This window comes from Seriola lalandi, unplaced genomic scaffold (assembly GCF_002814215.2).
Source record: "Seriola lalandi dorsalis isolate HSWRI2012SDOR001 ecotype SW California unplaced genomic scaffold, Sedor1 jcf7180002054835, whole genome shotgun sequence".
In the NCBI taxonomy this organism is placed as follows: domain Eukaryota; kingdom Metazoa; phylum Chordata; class Actinopteri; order Carangiformes; family Carangidae; genus Seriola; species Seriola lalandi.
The window spans coordinates 393,981-413,710 of NW_019525388.1; the positions used below are offsets into that span (position 1 = coordinate 393,981).

The window sequence follows — 19,730 nt, forward strand, 5'->3', positions numbered from 1 at the left end:
CCCTTATAATGTCTTTAAACTAATTATGAAAAACGACATTCAATTGAAAAGTGAATATTTGGATTCTTAGAGAATCCGTTTTGTCAAAAAGGCTGATGCACCCTCAATTTTTATGAGAATATAAAGGCTACAGGGGTCGTATTCATTTATGTGTACAAAAAAGAAATTAACGTTTTTATAGCTTTAGGTTCATAGTCAATCAGTGAGAGAGTTTTGATTCTGTTACTCACTGTCGAGCAAACAGCAGAGGAGGAGGAGTTATTAAACATAAACACACAAACACACACACACACACACACACACACACAAACATACACGCGCTCACACACGCGCACACACACGGACAGTACTATTATTCCCGCACTCCGTCTACGTCCAGCAATAAACTGAAGAGCATCTCTGCCTTCTCTTCGTGCTCGGTTCAACATGGACTTTCTACACGTTTTACTTTTCGTTGCAGTCACCGCGTGCACGGTGGAAGGTAGGCGGTCAGCACGCGCTTTAATCGTCAATTAACTCACACAGGAATCTAGTGTTTTGGGGGGTTTTGTAATGCTATTCTTAATCACCAGTGACTTCAAAAGAAGGCTAAATGTATGCTAAATATTAACTTATAGAAATTTAAATATTTTCATCGCAGCTTTGTATTTAAAAAGGAAAGAATGATGTGGGTTATGTCTGTAGAAAAGTAATTGACAAGACTTTCCATTTGTTGTAAAGGTACAGCTATCTTGCTTTCCTGCCTTTTTTTTTTGGTGAGTAAAGACCCAAACTTGCAGGTGGTGAGAGTGGCATTATGTTGTAATTATAATGTAAATGCTGCATTGTGAGGACTGGTAAAAAGTTTTCGGGACTGTTAGAGGGTTTAGACTGGGTTTTAGAGTTGTAGCGGGTAGAATGAGGTTTCTGTTAGGGTTCAGAAAAGGGTTGTAATAACCCTTGTGATGGCAGAGATAGAGGTACAAGTAAGTGTGTGTGTGTGTGTGTGTGTGTGTGTGTGTGTGTGTAATACAAACAGTTTGAAAGCACCAGCAGTGCCATGCTTAGTTTTTCATTGAAAGACACTCACTGCATTAGAAAACTGAAAAAATGTATTTTTTTATGTTGTAAGCAGAGTAACCCTGTTCTCCTCGTGCTTTTCACACTATGTGGCAACACATATTTCCCCTGCTGTGTACAAATGACATTCCCAGCTGCTTCCTGTGCTAGACACATGCAAACCATGCAAATTCTAAAAAGTCTGATGGTAATTAGTTCATGAAATCTTCAAGACATGCTGTGTCTCATCAGTTTTATTCAAATCCGCTCTGAATTTTTAATATTTTGATTGAGGCAGCAAATGTAATGGTAATCACTGACTCAGGCTCTTCAGCCTTCACTTTATAGGCACTTGTTAATTGAGGCTGCCCCCGAGAGTGAAGCCGAGAGGCAGATGGACAACTTTAAAGCTGCTTATTATGCAAGGGTGGATTGGCCATCGGAGACAACAGCAATGTATTCTGAGTTTGTTTTGCAGGGTAATGTTATGTGGCTTTGTTTTCTGCTCTGGTTTAATCAGAAATTCTAATAATAAGATCTTTCAAGTACTTCAGTCTGTGTGATTAGTTCAGACCTACAATGACTACAATACATATTACATCATAGTTTTCATGGTGTTGCGTGTAGTCTTTGACTGATTTGTCTGCCAGCATTGCAACGTCTTGCAGCTTTTACTGATGCTGTGTGAGGTTTCTCATCATTAGCTTGAAGTGTAGACAGTTTTTGTAAATGCAAGTGAAGATAGTTACACGGCAAATGGACTCAAAATTAGACAAATTAGTCAGTCAGATCACAGCATGGCAATTAATAGGGGGCGTATGTTCTGTGTGTGTGTGTGTGTGTGTGTGTGTGTGTGTGTGTGTGTGTGTGTGTGTGTGTGATAGATTGACACAAACAGAAAGAGAGACAGCTCCAGAAAGCACCAAAAAGGTCATGCCAAGTTCTTCATTCAAAGACCCATGACTGAATTGGGTAACTGAACAAAGGTTTTTATGTTACAACCAAAGTGTCAATGTTCTCCTTGTGCCTTTCACACTATGTTACAACACATGTTTCTATTTGTATTAACATTACAAACCCAGCTGCTTCCTGTGCTATAGACGCATGCAAACTATGCTAATTCTAAAATCTCAGGCACTTGTTACAGGCACTTGTTAATTGAGGCTTCCCCCGAGAGTGATGTATGAAGAGGCAGATGGACGGAAGTTGTAATATTGTGTGCACATACATGCACATCTAAGGTCGGAGCAAATTTATGGGCTACTTAAAGCCCTTGTCCATCTGTCTGACATTATTATGGCTGTTAAATTTGATTAAGAGGTAGAAAGGCTTTTCTTCTCCGTTTTACGGCTGTCAGCAACATGTTGGCAACATATCAGAAACGTCCCTCGAGTGGTCCAATGTGCTGAGAAGTACTGCAGAAACATCCCAGGACAGTTACTCACACTGATGTCCTCTTGTTGAGCCTCACAGTGAAATTTGATTACGGTGGGGTTGGCAATGGGGGGATGGGGACGTCCACATGGGATTGGGCCGTGGACAAAGATATGCTTTCAGCTAATCTTTCTGGCTTTTTTATGAAAGAAGTGGAGGTGACAGAGAGAGCAGAGGAATAGGGCGATGCCTATAAACAACAAACTTCGAGCCAAATCATTGGGATAATGTTGCTTCTCATAGGTGGTTTGGGATAATTGGGCCACGGCCATTAGTGAAGTGAAGAGATGCTGCCAAAAACGCTCCATAACTCAAGGGGAGATGAGAGTGTGTTAAAATGAAAGACAGGTCTGATTTGAGATTGCACAGTGAGATGAATCGAGTCCAGGTATTGTATTTGGATGCCAACCTTTAAATGAGATGCAAAATTATTTTGGTGCAGAGTCTGACCTTACAGTCGCAGCAGATCTCTGCAGGAAGACGTCTAGAAGTGCCCCAGCAAGGAGTCACCTGATGTACGGTGAAACCCGCAAGAATGAGGAAAAAGCAAGATTATTTTTGAGAACTGAAACTCAGGCGACGACTGGATGATGTGGGAGACAGGATGAGAGGGAAAGATGGCTCAGTTTCATCTTTGAACTTAAAGCGGCTATAACCATTGTCTTTTTTTTATTGACAAGAGATCACAACTACTTATGTGAAAGGTGTTGCTCGTAGTGATGAACTTGCAGCAAATTATCACACAGCTCTTCAGAATTTAAGTTCCTCTCAGATTTACAGGGCGCTTTAGCAGCTTTCAGCTCATTGTTTTGGTTTCCTGTCCTGTAACTTTACTGTTTTGAATCCCTCTCACTGCTTTCTTCTGTAGCTGTAGAAATACATTGTACACTTACCTGCTCAGCTGCAAACAACAGACAGACATCAAGTTTGTTCAATTTGTCTGTCCAATAAATGCCAAAAAAATAACACTTGATTACAAAAAGTGCAGTACTGTGACTTCCTCCTCTTTAGGTTTTCTGTTGGTGAAGGTAGAGCATCATTCCTGTCAGTGTCTGTTCACTTGTGGTCGTCACTGCACAGTAATTTACTCTTTATCCGTTTATTCCAAACAAAATGCTTTTGCTCTTACTTGCAAAAGAAACCGTATCAGTTATATAAGACAGACAACCGCTGCAGGATGGCTGTATAAATGGAAGTTTTGGCAATGAAACTGAAAAAGAATTGGCATTTGATGTGACCAACAGTGTCTGTCTTTCTCTTCTTTTTTTTCCTCAAGTAATTATGAAAGTATATTTACTATCCAAGTTTTTCTGTACGCTGCAGTTTCTCTTCAAGGGGTTTACCAGCACAGACTGTATAAAGAGCTGATGAGTGGCTACAACCCACTGGTGAGACCAGTCTCCGATGACTCTAACAAGCTCACTGTTGACTTTGGCCTCAGCCTCATGCAGATCATTGATGTGGTATGTAAATGATGGCTCTCCACACATACAGTACCTGCATGCATACTGCGTGCACTGCAGAAAGCCGTGTTATGATAAGTCGCTCTTGTGTAGATTGTAATCATCAGTTACTACAGGGATTGTCATTATCTTCTGCGTTCACAGCTACGAGAAACGTGGGACATAGAACAAGCTCCTTGAGTATCATCGTTTATATACGGTTTTTACATTTGCTTGTCTTGGTGCTTGTCACCACCTCAGTCGTGAGAGGTGAAGCTGTTGTGGACGTTTACATTTTTTTAATACCATGATTCCTCCTTCGTGAAATGAAATAATATTATTAGATATGTGTGAAATTTATTAAACAGAATAATAATAGTAATGAATATCATGTTTTTCTAACAGGATGAGAAGAATCAGATTTTAACAACCAACATTTGGCTGAAACTGGTAAGAATTTTCCCTGCACATTTAACTACTATAATTGTAGAGCAGTTTGCGTGCTGCACAACTACATATTTCAACATTTTAAACAACAAAAAAAACATCTATTTTCTGTACGTACTCATCATGTTTGTGGTCACAAGATACTGGAGTTTATCTGATCATACACTGGGCGAGAGAGGCAGATTATTTTGTGGCTGTGACTTCCTGAAGTAAGACTAAACAAACAAGATATAACATGGTAATTAGAGAGCTATAGGGATGCTGGTAGGTGGATTTTTTTACCTTAAGATAAAGGCAGGCTAGATGTTTCCCCCTATTGCTAGCCTTTATGCGAAGCTACGCTAACCATTAACCGACTGTGCAGTCATGTGATTTGTGTCCATCTCATCATCTAACTCTACATGTCAAACTTTAATTGTAATTTTAGCTTTACACCTGGTATTTAGACTGCGCATCTCTTCACAAAAATGTGACCAATTACTAGTATCGTTTGTGAAATGTATAGTAATTGTCTTAAAAGCCTCTTTAGCACATCAACTGGTACCCAGTCTTTCCCTTTTCATCTTCCACAGGAGCAATGCACCCCTTTCTCCCCCATGTAGCGAGATGAAGTGTATGAACGCAGATGTTTTTATCGCAACCCGTCTGTTGTGTGACGCCAGTTTCCTGCTGCTGCACCGTCAGCAAGCTGCATGAAGGCTGTTTGGTCTGTTTTAAATCACCACGATGTGGAATCACAGCAGCAGCCTCATTCAATCTCTCTCACCCCAAACCCACACAATTGACTCCGGCTCTCAAACACAAGATAGTGCAGACAGCATCCGCGGTATCTACTGTCTGTTAGCGTCGATTTAGCATGTATTCGCTCAGTCTATTTGTGTGGACTCAACGAAAGAAATTTTAAATGTCCTAAAGATGTGTTCATCTCTGAAGGACACTTTGACACAGTGAAGATGGCTCTGGAAGATTACACACTCAATCATTTTCTGCCAGAGAGTAGTAATTATAAGATGTTTAACTGCCTCAGGATAGTGTTCGAATGAATAAATTATAATTGCACTGACTACTGTAGCATTTAGAAAAATAATGACATGAATAATTGAGCAGCTTCACTTTTAGATTCAGACATCATCTTAGTGGTTGACTGCAATGACAAATGGCTGTGTAATATTTTAGTCTTGTTAATGCCCAATACACTTCTGTTTTCACCATGTTTCCCTCTCCTGGGGCCTTCAGTGAATTTCATTAAAAGTGGCTCAAAGGAATATGTAGCATTTAGTACAACAGTCCTACACCAGCACTAGATAAATACAGGTGCCAATATTTATTGCATTAAACACAACACATACAGCACAAACCCTATTCACGTTCCCAAAAGGTAGCTAATCATATACTCCAATAATTCCCTAAAGTTGACTGAAGAACATTGAGAACCATGCGTGATGAATAAATCAGAGGTTACTGCTCACCAAACTGTCACACTCAATACTGAAACACAGATCACTTCAATTCACACGTGAATACAACCAGCAAACACATCCGATCTCAGTCCTGCTAGGGATTAAAGCGATTTATTCCCCCAAAGCAGGTTGGAATGGGAGAAGTGGCAAAACAAAGCTAACACAACAATTAACAAAAAAAGCAAAAGCAAAACTGGTCCGTCACAGGCGAGGCCGGGCGGACTAACCAAAGAGAACAAACCTCACAAACAAAGACAAATGACCAGCAGGAAAACAGTGGTAACACCAACTGGCAATCACCGCAAAACACAAACAATAATTGCAAAATTTTTAAATACTTAAACCTAAAAAATAACATTAACGTCATATACCTGCTATATCAACATTTCCCACACAAAGTAGATTAACATCTCATAGCGAGCATCTGTTAAAAGGTTGCGTGGCCACACTGCAACATCCAGACACACAAATGTTAAAAAGCAGCACCCACATTAAATCCCAAGTGAAACATACAACAACTCCCAAGACGTCAAACTTTAAATCTCTCACTCGGACTGGAGTGAGGGTAGTGTCCTCTCCAGCCTCCCACAGAGAAGAGCTAGCACCACCCAACACACCTGGGTGAAATCATTGACACATGAAATAATTTGACACTCTAAAGTTAACTCACTGACACGTCTTTATCTTGTTCAATCTGTGCGGAAACTGGCGCTAGGCTAGCTGTTTCACTCTGATTCAGGTCCTTATGATAAGCTAAGCTAACTGGTGGCCGACTCCAGCTTCATACTTTAACAGGAAGATATGAGAGAATTAGGGTATTGATCTTCTCATCTAATTCTAAGGAAGAAAGCAAATAAGCGTGTTTCCTCTAATGTCAAAATATTCCTTAACAACATACAAAAAATGGAGGAGACAAGGATCAGTGATAGAAATGAGTATTTCTGTTAAAACAGATGCAAGTCTCTGGGGACTAGGTACTGCCCTTTATTTTTCTTCATGCTGGCCACAGCTGTTTTTTTGAACACCACTATGGTATAAAATAATTCAATAATAACTTATAGATCTGACAAGAAAAGGCATCTTCATCAAGGCCTAAAAACCCAAGATACCATGTGTTAGCCAAGTTGACCAGCTGTAACATTTGGCTGTCCTGAGCTGGAATTCAGCCAAAGTCATCATATGCTCACATCTGGTGTGGGCCTGGTTTTGTGCTTGTTTTTCAAAGAGGTCACATATGGTGAAAGATTCAACTTTCCAATCATGTTTTGACTCTCACAAATTGTGCAGTTTCACTTTAAGTGGTAACTATTATCAGTATACTAGTCGTTATTTTTTCTGGTGTTTTGCCCATTTTCCATTTTGATGCCACCTTGGCTTTTCAACTGTCAGCTCAGCCCTGTTAAAATAACCAAGCGTACCTGTCACCTCCATGATTTACAACAGGAGGCACAGCTCAGGGGTTAAAGTTCTACGTTGTAGAAGATCTCCTGACACTGGATTCCAGAGAGACTTGAATGAGATCATATCATACCTCTGACCACAGCTGTTGCTGGTGCTCCAGAGGAAAACAACACGCACTATCAAGTAAAAATAAAAATGAATAGAGCAAATAAATGTAAACAGAATAAAACTTCAACAAGTAAATGTACTAAAGTATGCATAAATATCCATCTCATTACTCAGAATATAACCCCTCATCTTCAAAGAATAAGAAAATCAGGCTGCTGCTGCAGCGTCAGTCCGTGAGACTTGAGCGTGTGTTATTTACATGGTATCAGATAAACTATGTAAAGCTAAAGAAGTCACTTCTATAGTAGGAAGAGATCTGGGCTTCCCTAACATGACTGCTGCAATTGAAGAAGTGTTTTCCAACTGATCATCAGTCATTTGAAATATATTTACCGACAGTGTTAAATGGACATAATAACATCCTGACCTATGCGTGGGTATATGATAATAAGATTCTGATCCTCCACACATGAAAGCAGGATCTACCAAAGCACCTGTGGCTGCATATCCTATTGTATTTGTCACTGTCTTATCATTTTTCTGAAAGGTACAGGTACCAGGATATCGCCCTCCATATTTCAGCATATTCAGCTACCCCCCATAAAGATGTCAAAGATACAGTACGTACGTGATTTATGAAAAGTATGTTATGTTTCTGTGTCCCACAGTACTGGAATGATCATTACCTCCAGTGGAATGAATCGGAGTATCCAGGTGTTCCCAATGTGAGATTTCCTGACAATTTCATTTGGAAACCAGACATCCTGCTCTATAACAGGTAGGTGTGGTTGGCACATTAGAAATGCACGGTGTCAGACTCCGCCTGAATGCATCTTCCTCTGCACGATGTAAAGGGGAGAGATCTTGGAGGGAAGATGCATTTTTTTGGATTATATTTGCCACACTGACTGCGATTTGTTGGACACCACATATCTGACATTTCTGAAACATAAAGGAATTGTTTGTATTGGCTCTGTGGACGTGTGTTTGAAAAAGACACACCACTCCGAACAGTTTCATTCTTCACCTCTACAAGTGATTTAAGAGAATATGTGCACAAAATGTTTTAGGATGTAGAATTGATCCAGACCGACCTGTCGAACAAGTCATGTGCAGATGACTTGTAAAATAACTGACTTATTAATTTAATACCTTGTGAGTGAATTTGGATTTTTATATATGTTAGTGAATTCAAATACAATAAAAATCTGAATAATTGAATAAAATTTTCTCCTTGAGCACCTCCCATTTTTAAGGACCACTCTGGTGGACACAGCTTTTTTTTTAAGTTGGTTTAACTCCAACTTTGCATTTTTTGGGTCCCGGATGACACAGCTAAATTTTTTATGTTTTCATCTGCTGATTTCTGACAGCAGGACTTCAAGCTCTGCGGTGGGAATTTCTTTTTTCTTTTGCTCTCTGGTGACATGGCAGAATGTGCTAGAATATTCAGGCTTCAGACCCCGGGTTATTACAGGACTTGTTCGAGATATCTTCCAGAGAGGTATTCACAAGCAGAAAACAAAAGATGTATGAACAAACTTAAACCTCACTTCTTTCAGAACAAATATCTAATTTTTTAAAACTAAGCATTTACATCTTGCACAAGCTTGGAAGATCAATGTGCATAAAGTGAACGTCCTGTGTCCTGTTATGTAAGCTGGGTTTCAGACAGGAGTATAACACTTCAAGGTTAGTGGTGCTCTGCAGTTTAGATATATGCTGTACTGTCTAAAAGAGCACTTTGGAGCAATAAATCATTTAAACAAATGAATAAACTTGTATCAGAAAGATGGGAGAAAGAGCATTTTATTTTATGTCCCTTGTGGAAAATACTAAAGAGATCACCATTAATCAATCTTTAAAAGAAAGATCTTAACAAATCACATTAGAGGCACTCTACCCCCCCATCAGCTAATGAGGGAAAAAGCAGTGTACTTCATTTGTCATTGTCCCACTGAGTAACGCCTTGATCTGAGACTCTTTGAATTAGACGCTGCTGCAAGTTAAGTTTTTTTTTCTTTTTCAAGCAACTCTTTCAACTGAAGCTCAACCCTGCCTCCCCCTCTGGGGAGTTCATTTAGAGGGAATGAATTGTAGGTAGCAGGGGAGAATGAGGGTAACCACTGAATACCCATCTCCAGGGAAACGTTGCATCAGTTGTGACTCCTCGTGTGCTCTGTACCTGCTGCAATAAGGAGTTAGAGAAATGTTTGTATTTCTCCACCACATCTGTTCCCCTCGCTGTTTGCGGCTTATCCAAATTTATGTTACATCCTTATAATTAATAGCGGGTCTTTGCAAAGGTCCTAGCAGTTTATGAATTAATTATGGTGTTTTCTACTGAAGCTGTATTTGGGTTACAGATAACTCAGCGGGAAATACTGACATAGTTTCATGTTGTCTACAGTGCAGATGAAAGATTTGATGGTACTTTCCGCACCAACATTTTGGTCAATTCCACGGGCGCCTGTTCTTACATACCTCCAGGTAAGAATTATAATCTCAGTTAACACTCACATTTCAGTATCAGACAAAACCAGATGTTTACTCAGTGGAAATATTAGATGTTGGATCATTGCTCCCTTCCTCTGCAATTTTTTTCACACCTAAAAATATCTCAAAATAGTCACAGATGCTACTTGATTTGAAAAACACCTGAGATACACAGCAAAACTTACATAAGCAGCAAAGTGAAAGCTTTCCTCTCAGTGAAATCAAATGAAACACATACTATTTTTATACAAAACATATAAGTAAACCTTACATTCTGCCTCTAGAGTCTAAACAAACATAACCCAAAAGGGAGACATTTTTACTGTCATTTAATTTTTGTTTATTTTTTGATTTCATGATAGTATCCCCTCTTTGCATTAATTCATTGGAATACCATTAGCTCTCTGTTCACATGGAATCCATACTGCCAATCAGATTACTTCATTTTTAAACTGTATGTACATCAGCATGCAGAAAACTGAAGGATGGAAATCTATAGCTGAAGCACAATAGACAATCTGACAAAAAGTGATTGAAAGTGGCCGGTGTACGTACAGCATATACTACAGAGCTAATGGGAGGAAGGGAACAGGTGTGTGCGTGGGCAGGGAAGAGCAAGGGACGGAGAGTGGATCTGAAATGAGAGGAGAGTTAGTGCATGGAAGGAAAAAGGCTGTCAAGGCAAATGTGACACTAGAGTTGACAGGAGTGGTGACGCAAAGCTTACATCAGAGTTTTGTTGTTTGTTTGTTTTTTTTGCCAAATAAACATGAACATTTGCTGCTGTGACTCTGTAAACTCTCAGTGACCTGTCCTTGGATACAACCCTAAAACAACCAGATTTATAAACCTGTTTTATATTTAACAGAAATGCAAAACTCAAAAATAAAAACAACATGCAGTATAGGCCTGTGTCTCAACACAACCTGCACCCTCCAATTGAACAATGCTGAAACTGGCCCACCCCTGCTCTGCAGTATTTGTTGTTTGTGTGACTAAATATGTAATAAGTACTCCTAGTGTATCACAGTTCACTTCTTTAATTATTGAAACATTATTGCATTACAGTTCAACTAAGAGATCTGACAGTAGTGGTCCACAGAGGACAGCAGCTTGGGTTTGAATCATTCATATATGAAAACGCCTTACATTATCCAAGTCTGCCATTAGAGCGCATCTGTACCCACATGGGTATTATTGAACAGGTACTTGTCACCAACCTTTGGTGTTGTGTTTTAATTATTCAGAGCAGTGAACATGAATGCAGGTCCAGTATAGCATCATAGGACGGAGTGGAGCGACATAAACGCAAATAATGAGCAAATATTAACTCTTAGCTGCTGAGGTGTGCTGGAGTTATTCAGGGTTGTCAGGGAACAATAACCACGATGAGGTATCATTATTGTCTCATAGAAATCATATGCAAATATCATAAAATCACAGTAGTTGTCAGTCTTTTGATTCATAGTCTTGTTGTCATAAAAACATGAACTGAATGAATTTGCACAAAAACGGTTTAACTTCCTAGCTCTACCATTGTGCTGTATAAACAGGATAAACTGTATAAACATTATGTTGTATTTTCTCGTGGGGATTTCTACTAAGGGTTACAACAGAAGAAGCTGCTGAATATTCTGAGCTTTGAATTAACTCCCTACAGCTATCAGATAACCTAAGGGGTTTGTTTTTTACCTTCACAGGACTAAATTCACATCGTTATTTTACTAAAGAAATTGTGTAACATTTTTACATTATTCACTTTAGACGAGAAGATTGACATTGGCTAGCTTGTTAGCTAGCTAGCTGGTTAGCATGCTAACTTAAGTAGAACAAAAGACGGGATAGAGACAAGACTTCATGTTGGTGTTGCTTTCCACTGCTGGAGACAGCTCTTGATAAGTAAAGGAAAGAAAATTAATGCTGAACTCACAATGTTTCTTTTAGACGGGTAAGTAAACAGCTGTTAACGCTAAGGCTATGTAGCAATAGCAAAACTGATAAATAGCTCCTTTAAAACAGGTGAAACAGCAAGCCTGGCTCTGTGCAAAGATAAAAACATAAAATCTACCTGATAGCAAGACAAAAGGTCAATAATTAACAATTTTTATTTCCTTTGTTTAGTCCATGCAAAACTTTAATTTGCCCCCTGTAGGGACGGAGCCAGGCTAGCTGTTTCCCCCTGTTTCCTGCCTTTATTCTAAACTAAGCTACCCAGCTACTGGCTGAGGCTAGTAGTATATAGTATATAGTAGTATATTTATTATATATTATATTATTGTATAAGTGTGGTTTTCATTTTCTCATCTAACTCTTGAGAATAAAACCAAATGTATTTTCCCAGAATGCCCATCTCTTCACTATTAGTGCTCGATGCTTTGAGCAGTGAAGCTATTTCCTGATCACACCTCTAGTGACCCACTAGTGCCAGACGCTTTGAGCAGTGAAGTTATTTCCTGATCAAGCCCCTGCTGACCTACTAGTGCCAGAACGTGTGGTCGTAGAAAATCTATGATACTTTTCTGTGAAACCATCGACCCATCTGTATGTACACATGCACACACATTCATGGATGGGAAAAACATCGAAACACAGGGCGTTTTCTGGCAGGCTGTTCTTCCCAGTGTTTTTTCCCTTACGATGCAAAAGCACGGGCCTGCTTCACCTCAGCATCTTAATCAATACCAGCGTAAATAGCTCCATCACTGAATTTCTTCTGGGTCGATTGCCTCTGTCACAAGCAAATTGCCTCGCAACTTAGTTCAGAATGAACCCTCATTGAATGCCATATTGGTGCAAATTAGTCATTTGCCACTTGAGCTCAGCACAACTGCGTTAAATGAGTAAAGATGTATGCAGATGTAACCTACCAAATTACTAGGTCTTTTTCACTGAGGTTCATCGCAGTAAATAGGAGTCATTCTACTTGTCTGCTCCCCATCACCATTCGCTCCCTGCTGAGGTTTATCATCTGCATGGCAATGAGACAGAGGAGAAACGTTGTTTACTGCCAGCGTCTCATATCTTTCTTAAAAATGGATTGAAATTAGTTTCATATTTGATTTTTTTACCCTTGTTAGGATGGATGGCACTCAGACTCTCATAGCTTCTCGGTGTAAAACCTCTCCAGCTGTTGGGCACTGTCATTTCTTTTATTTCCATCTCCCTCTGCATTCGGTACAGTACATATCAAAGCCTTGTGTTTTCATGTTTCCAACCACACAGGGATCTTCAAGACCACTTGCTACATCGATGTGCGCTGGTTCCCTTTTGATGTCCAGAGATGTGACCTGAAGTTTGGCTCTTGGACTTATGGGGGCTTTTCTCTGGACCTGAGGATGGTGGAGGCAGATATCAGTGGCTATATTGCTAACGGAGAGTGGGATCTTGTTGGTGAGAGGGGCTCTTGACCTGTGAAGTGTAGAGAGAATTGAAATGTCAGTGAAGGGATAATTTCTCCATAACTTTTCACGTCAAGTCTTCCAGAGTAGATTTTGTTTTGTTTTTACCTCACAGAGGTTCAAGGTCGGAGAAACGAGCGTTTCTACGCCTGCTGTGAGGAGCCGTACCCTGATGTCACCTTCACTGTGGTGATGCGGAGACGGACTCTCTACTATGGCCTCAATCTGCTCATCCCGTGTGTTCTGATCTCCACTCTGGCCCTGCTCGTCTTCCTTCTGCCTGCGGACTCTGGGGAGAAGATCTCACTGGGTTAGGGCAACAGACATACACACACAAACGTACTACAGATTGCTGGTCTGGCCCTGCTTCATTGCAGAAGTAAAGTAGTGCGCTCACTATTGTTTGGAGGTGACCTATTGCTAAGTAACATAACTGTAGTCACATTAAGTTTCCGGGTAGTGCAGTGCATTGCTCTTTTATTTTTGAAAAAAAAATCTGTTGTATTGAAGGTTCCCAAGAGCGCAGTGGCCTCCATAATTATTAAATGGAAGAAGTTTGAATCAACCGGGACTCTTCCTACAGCTGACAGGCAAACTGAGCAATCAGGGGAGAATGGCCTTAGTAAGTGAGGTGACCAAGAACCTGATGGTCACTCTGTCTGAGATCCAGAGATCCTGTGTGGAGAGTTTATTTTGTAGCTTCCCCCAGATCTATGCCTCAACACAATCCTGTCTCTGAGCTCTGCAGGCAGCTCCTTCCGCCTCAGGGCTTCGTTTTTGCTCCGGTAGTGTATACCAGTCATCTGTGAGACTTTATATAGACAGGTGTTAGCCCTTCCAAATCATGTCCAACCGATTGAATTCACCACGGTTAGACTCCAGTCAATGTGTAGAAACACCTCAAAGATAATCAAGAGAAATGGGAAGCACCTGAGCTAAATTTAAAGTGTCATCGCAAAGGATCTGAATAGTTATGTCAATGTGATATTTCAGTTTTTTCCTTTTTGATAAATTTGCAAAAAATTTTGTTTTGATTTTTTCATAATGTAGTATTGAGTGTAGATTGATGAGGTGAAATTTTTTTAAAAATTTATTTTAGCACAAGGTTGCTTAAATAAAAAAGGACTACAAACTGTAAAAAAATTGAAGGGGTCTGAATACTTTCTGAATGCTTTCTAATGTATTCTGCTTAGATCCTAATAGATCTTTGGACTATCGCCACGTATCATCTTATGCACTTTTGACCCATTCAATTATATCAGGATGTTGATGTTCTTCTTTTCTTGAGACATATGTGTGTAGAGTTTTACATGACCATTAAAATTACATGACCATTGAAACCCTGCATGCTCCTAAATTTTATATTTCTAGAGCATTACTTTGGTGGCTTCCTGCCATGCTGACTTAACTGTGATCTTGACTTTGCTAACTGTGTGTGCTGTAAAAACAACAAACTACTACTACTACTGAAATCTCAGTCAAGTCAAATCCTTCACAGTGCACGTTTTGACACACAGCCAACCTTTCTATTATTCTTTATTTATTCTTCATTGAAAACAACTTTTAATCGGAGCCCATTTGCCTCCTGGGTAATCGGTCATTTTATGAAAATGAATCGTTTGTTGTTAATCCACTTCCTCTGTGGCCTTGTGAAGTAAAGTGGTAATCGGCACTTAGTAGCTGACTAAACTGTCAGAGGAGTTTGTGCATAAATTATATATAGGCTTTATGTAGACTGTGTCAGTGGGTGGGTGGGTGGTGGTGTGTGTTCGTGTGTGTGTACTCTATGTGGGAGCGGGTTGGGGAAGTGGGGCGAGTCTGAGCGTTGATTTATGCAGTTTGTACCTTCCGCAAATCATTAGACTCCTGCAGCTGGATTCCTTCATTAACCAAACAGTGCTTTAGAGCCAGATGTGTGGGCTTATGTGTGTGTTTGTACCTACATGTGTGCATTCCCTCTGATGTTTTAATAGCTCATGGACAGATAGAGTAAATTGGGAATGAGAATTGCTCATGTGAGGTGTAATAGGCTGTTACGAAGATCTTAATGTTCCCTATCAAAAATGTTTTTGAAAGGGTTTTATTTACTGTTGTTCACAGCTCACATCAGGCATATGTCATATGTTATATATATATACATATATATACTGTGCGAGTGTGTGTAAGTGTGTGTGTGTGTGTGTGTGTGTGTGTGTGTGTGTGTGTGTGTGTGTGTGTGTGGGAACGTGTGGTCCAAATCTACTGTATATGGAGTCAGTATATCAACCCAGCCGCTCGTTGCTATTATTATTATTTCAGAATGGTGAACCCACATTGAGCAATATGTTCTCATGGCAGCATTTATTCTCTGATTTAATTTCAGTAGAATTGGGCTGTCATGAGAATTATGATTTGCAAAATGGGCAAATAGATCAACAGGATTATTATTATTGTGTGTGAAGCTTAACTATCATCACCACTGCATTTTGCATTCAATTACTAAGCATCTCTACCCTGTACCCCTTAACATGTACTGAATGAAAAATGAAGATGTAGTAAGAGTAATTGCAAATAAGAATAACACATGTAATATACTGTAAGTATGACAGTACAAAATCCATTCATACCTACATTAGTGTGATTTGGGTGTTTATGTCTGCATCTATGTTTTTATATCAGTATTGGAAATGTCTGTTTTTATTATGAGATTCATCACCAGTACTGGGATCATGTTTCAATGAACTTTGTTTATTGGTTTAAAGGATTGGTTCTTCCAAATTACAAAGCAAAAACATGTTGTCCCATTTTGCATCTAGCTCTGCATAATATTAAGGTTTTATTTGGAGAGGTGTTGACATTTTCAAAAGCATCTTCTTGCATCCCCTTACACTGGAGCTGAAGGGGATTTAGTTTGTGTTTGATACACTCATTCTAGAGAATATTGTTTGTATTTTCTGCTTTCGGTAGAAAATAGTTCCTAATTACGGGTGTTGGCAGTGAGGTGGTTGGATTATCCAGAGGAACTGAATCATTGTTACTGTAAAGATAAGCTGTTTTACAGTTATTCAGATGCAGTTTTTCAAATAGTCTAAAAGACAAAAATATCACCACCAATAAAATGAAATGGAATTTTTTTTTATAATGATTTTTGTTAATTCATTCTTTGATAATCTTTTTAAAACACAGTATTAGTTATGATATTTGAGATCATGCATGCAACACTCATCGTCATTTAAAAAGGATTCACATGCTCCTCCTAGTTCCACAGATACAGTATAAGAAACAGCAGCAGCAGCAGTCCTGACAGCATTACGGCAGAGGTGTCAAACATACACCAGAATATCTGTGACTCCTAATCCTACTTACAAGTTCAGTCTTTTAATAAGACAGCAAGAGCCAGTGGCTTAACTGTGTCACCTCATTAGTTAAAACTCGTCTCTACTTGTGCATTCTCAGCTCTGATAGTGATAGTGATAAACTTTAACAGCTGCAATTCTGATTTGGGGGGGATTGTCCTTCTCTGCTGGCTTCAGTGCAGCATCCCATTGTGGGAAAGTAGCATGAAATTTGAACAAGGCAAAATTAGCATAAGAATATAAGGCATTACAAATGCATGGCATAGATTGGAGAACTTCACACAAAATACGAACAAAGCAAGAATAGGTAACAGAATAGAAGTTAGTCTGGTGCAACTGGAAGCACATAAATGGAAGAAAACAATTAGTCTACAGAAAGCTAAACATCAGAAAAGCTCACCTAATCCTTGGCATGTTATTACAAAATCATTTTAAGGATGAAAAAGTATGACATATTTTGCAGGTTCAAAGAACCATGGGTCTCTGTCATAACTGTGTGATTTTAAGACTTTTCATTGCATTTAATGGTTCTGTTGTGAAACGCTAACTGAGCTTTGGTTTCCTCCCCAGGCATTACAGTCCTGCTCTCCCTGACTGTCTTTATGCTGCTAGTTGCAGAGATTATGCCTGCCACATCAGACTCGGTGCCTTTAATAGGTAAGCCAGGCTAATGTTAAAAGCAGTCGCTATGGGTGTCAGCTACTATCAGTGGGAAGACACGGGTGGCAAATTGCATAGTCATTTCTTATATCCCGGTCTAACTGAGTTTAAGCAACCATCCAATATTTTTTTATTTTTTTATTTAGAGATCTGAGCCACCATATTTGAAAGAGTGAAATAAAGAAGTAGATTTTTGCATTTCTCTGACACACATGAAGTGAGTGCTGTGTTTGAAGCAAAAAGGTTATTTTGCTCTCTTGGACTGTGAGCTTTTCTGTTTCCCTACACTATATATTTTATCCAGTTTTTTTTTTTTCATTATAAATTTAGTGGCATCTGTTTTAAATGTCCTCTGTTTCTTCTTTACCCAGCTCAGTACTTTGCTACTACAATGGTCATTGTTGGGCTCTCAGTAATTGCTACAGTTCTGGTATTACAATATCACCACCATGACCCTGATGGAAGCAAGATGCCAAAGTGGGTGAGTATTCTGTCATGTTACACCATTACCTGTGACTTACTATGATCTTATCAACACCAACATAAGTCATTTGCCTCTCAACCACACCCCAGAACTGTGAATAGATTATGATAAATGGCGGACATTTACTTTGATTGTGCTGCTTTTGTTTTTTGCTTCACTTGCAGTGGTTTATGAAGATAAACATGCATTTGCTTGTGTAAAGCCATGTGTCCATGAGGTATCTCAGACGGACATATGCTGAAAAGTCCTCAGGACATCACCAGAAAATCACTTGGTGTTCAGATGTTGTAAAGATAGCTAACCAGTTAGGACATGTATGTCAGTTTGGAGCAGAGTGAGCACCTCTCTGAAATGTTGGGCCGTTTCTGACCCAAACAAATTAGACTTGAAGACAGGCTGTATGTTCTGTCTCATTTCTTCAAGGTTTAATTTTAAGTTAACAAGAGCCTTGTTGATCTGTTCCTTATTCACTGTCGTTTTGATCCCGTAGACCCGTGTGATCCTGCTGAACTGGTGCGCCTGGTTCCTGCGCATGAAGCGCCCAGGTGAGGAGCGGGTGCGTTCAGCCTGTCACAATAAGGCTCCACGGAGCAGCGTGACCAGCATAGACGTCAGTGCTGGCGCCTCAGCCCCCCCACCCACCAACGGCAACGTGCTCTATGTTGGCATGCGCAGCCTGGAGAGCATTCACTACTCCACAGCTGCCACCTCATCTGACTCCGGGGCCGCGTGTGGACGACTGGCTGGACAGGAAGGTGAGGATGAGATGCTCCTCCCCGCAGGTCAGACCCCCTTCATGAAGAGTCTGGAGCCAGAGCTGGTCAAGATCCTGGACGAGGTGCGCTATATTGCCAAACGCTTCCGTTACCAAGACGAGCACGAGTCAGTGTGCAACGAGTGGAAATTTGCTGCATCTGTTATCGACAGGCTTTGTCTCATGGCTTTCTCACTCATCACTATCCTCTGCACCATCGGGATCCTCATGTCAGCACCCAACTTTGTGGAAGCCATTTCCAAAGACTTTTTCACTTGAGAGCTTTATCGCAGTGAAAACAAAAGTCTACTAACCAACAACAATTTGTAAACTCATGGGGCAGTAATTTGGACACAGTTAACTCACCTAGTGTGTATGGGACTTCTTTATCACCAAACATTTAACCTAACTGAGGACTTATGTATGTAATGCATAAATAATTATGTGCCTCACATTATAGTGGTGAAAATGGCCAGCTTTTTCCTTTTATATAACACAGCCTGATGGTGTGCTATCAGTTAACATTTGAATTTGATTCCCTCGTCCCAGTTTTGAAATGACTGAAAAATATTGATCCTACAAAGCATTGTTTATGATGTAATTTGCTTACCTACAAAGAATGCAACTGTGGTTTGCGATGTGATGTTACCTGTGTATTATTGTTCATTACAATCTATCTATTAGAAGATCCTGACTAAAATATATTCCATACATCGAACATTGCAGCTGCAGTATCTTGTATTGAAATGATTCTGTTGTCTTGCATGATTCCTCATATGTCCAAAACAGTTTTGTGCTGTTTTAAATTGCCTTTCTATGAAAACAAATTATCGTTGATCATTATCATAAGCATAACCGAACATCAAAATTTACTTTGATTTACTTATTGTTTCTTACTCATTTTTATTATAACATTTTGTAATAATAAAAAAATAAATAAAAATTAACATGAGATAAAAATAGTTTGTTTATTTTGATATCAGTCAATTTCAGTTAATTTTGTCGTGTAAAGTGAAAAGCTATACTGTGAGGTTTCACAAATAAATGTATCTTTTGTATTCGGAAATGGCACAGCACATCAAAAATTTTGTCTTGCTGCACAGAACTGTGTTTTCAATCTACATAACCACAATCACAGAAAACAGAAATCTAACAGACTGTTACAAAAGGCTTCATAAATCCAAAAAAAAAAAAAACTTTTTTGGATGGATAAAATACAAAAGTACTGCAATACAACTCTCACAGAAATATATTAAGAATAATGAGTCATCAG

The 19,730-nt window shown here is 39.4% G+C and overlaps 1 protein-coding gene across 1 annotated transcript; it reads left to right on the forward strand.

Annotated features, from left to right (window-relative positions):
* Positions 1-339: 339 nt before the first annotated feature.
* On the forward strand, positions 340-19,175 carry LOC111670128 (neuronal acetylcholine receptor subunit alpha-7-like). Its single transcript, XM_023426718.2, has 10 exons — positions 340-481; positions 3,796-3,935; positions 4,320-4,364; positions 7,999-8,108; positions 9,741-9,820; positions 13,049-13,216; positions 13,340-13,534; positions 17,130-17,216; positions 17,591-17,700; positions 18,194-19,175. Exons 1-10 carry the CDS (start codon positions 427-429, stop codon positions 18,734-18,736), a joined length of 1,533 nt encoding a protein of 510 aa, XP_023282486.1. The 5' UTR covers positions 340-426; the 3' UTR covers positions 18,737-19,175.
* Positions 19,176-19,730: the final 555 nt, after the last annotated feature.

Coding starts and splice junctions, on each gene's coding strand:
- LOC111670128 (XM_023426718.2), top strand. CDS start 427: ATGGACTTTCTACACGTTTTACTTTTCGTTGCAGTCACCGCGTGCACG. Junction 9,821..13,048: donor CTGTTCTTACATACCTCCAG/GTAAGAATTATA, acceptor CCAACCACACAG/GGATCTTCAAGACCACTTGC. Junction 17,217..17,590: donor AGACTCGGTGCCTTTAATAG/GTAAGCCAGGCT, acceptor TTCTTTACCCAG/CTCAGTACTTTGCTACTACA.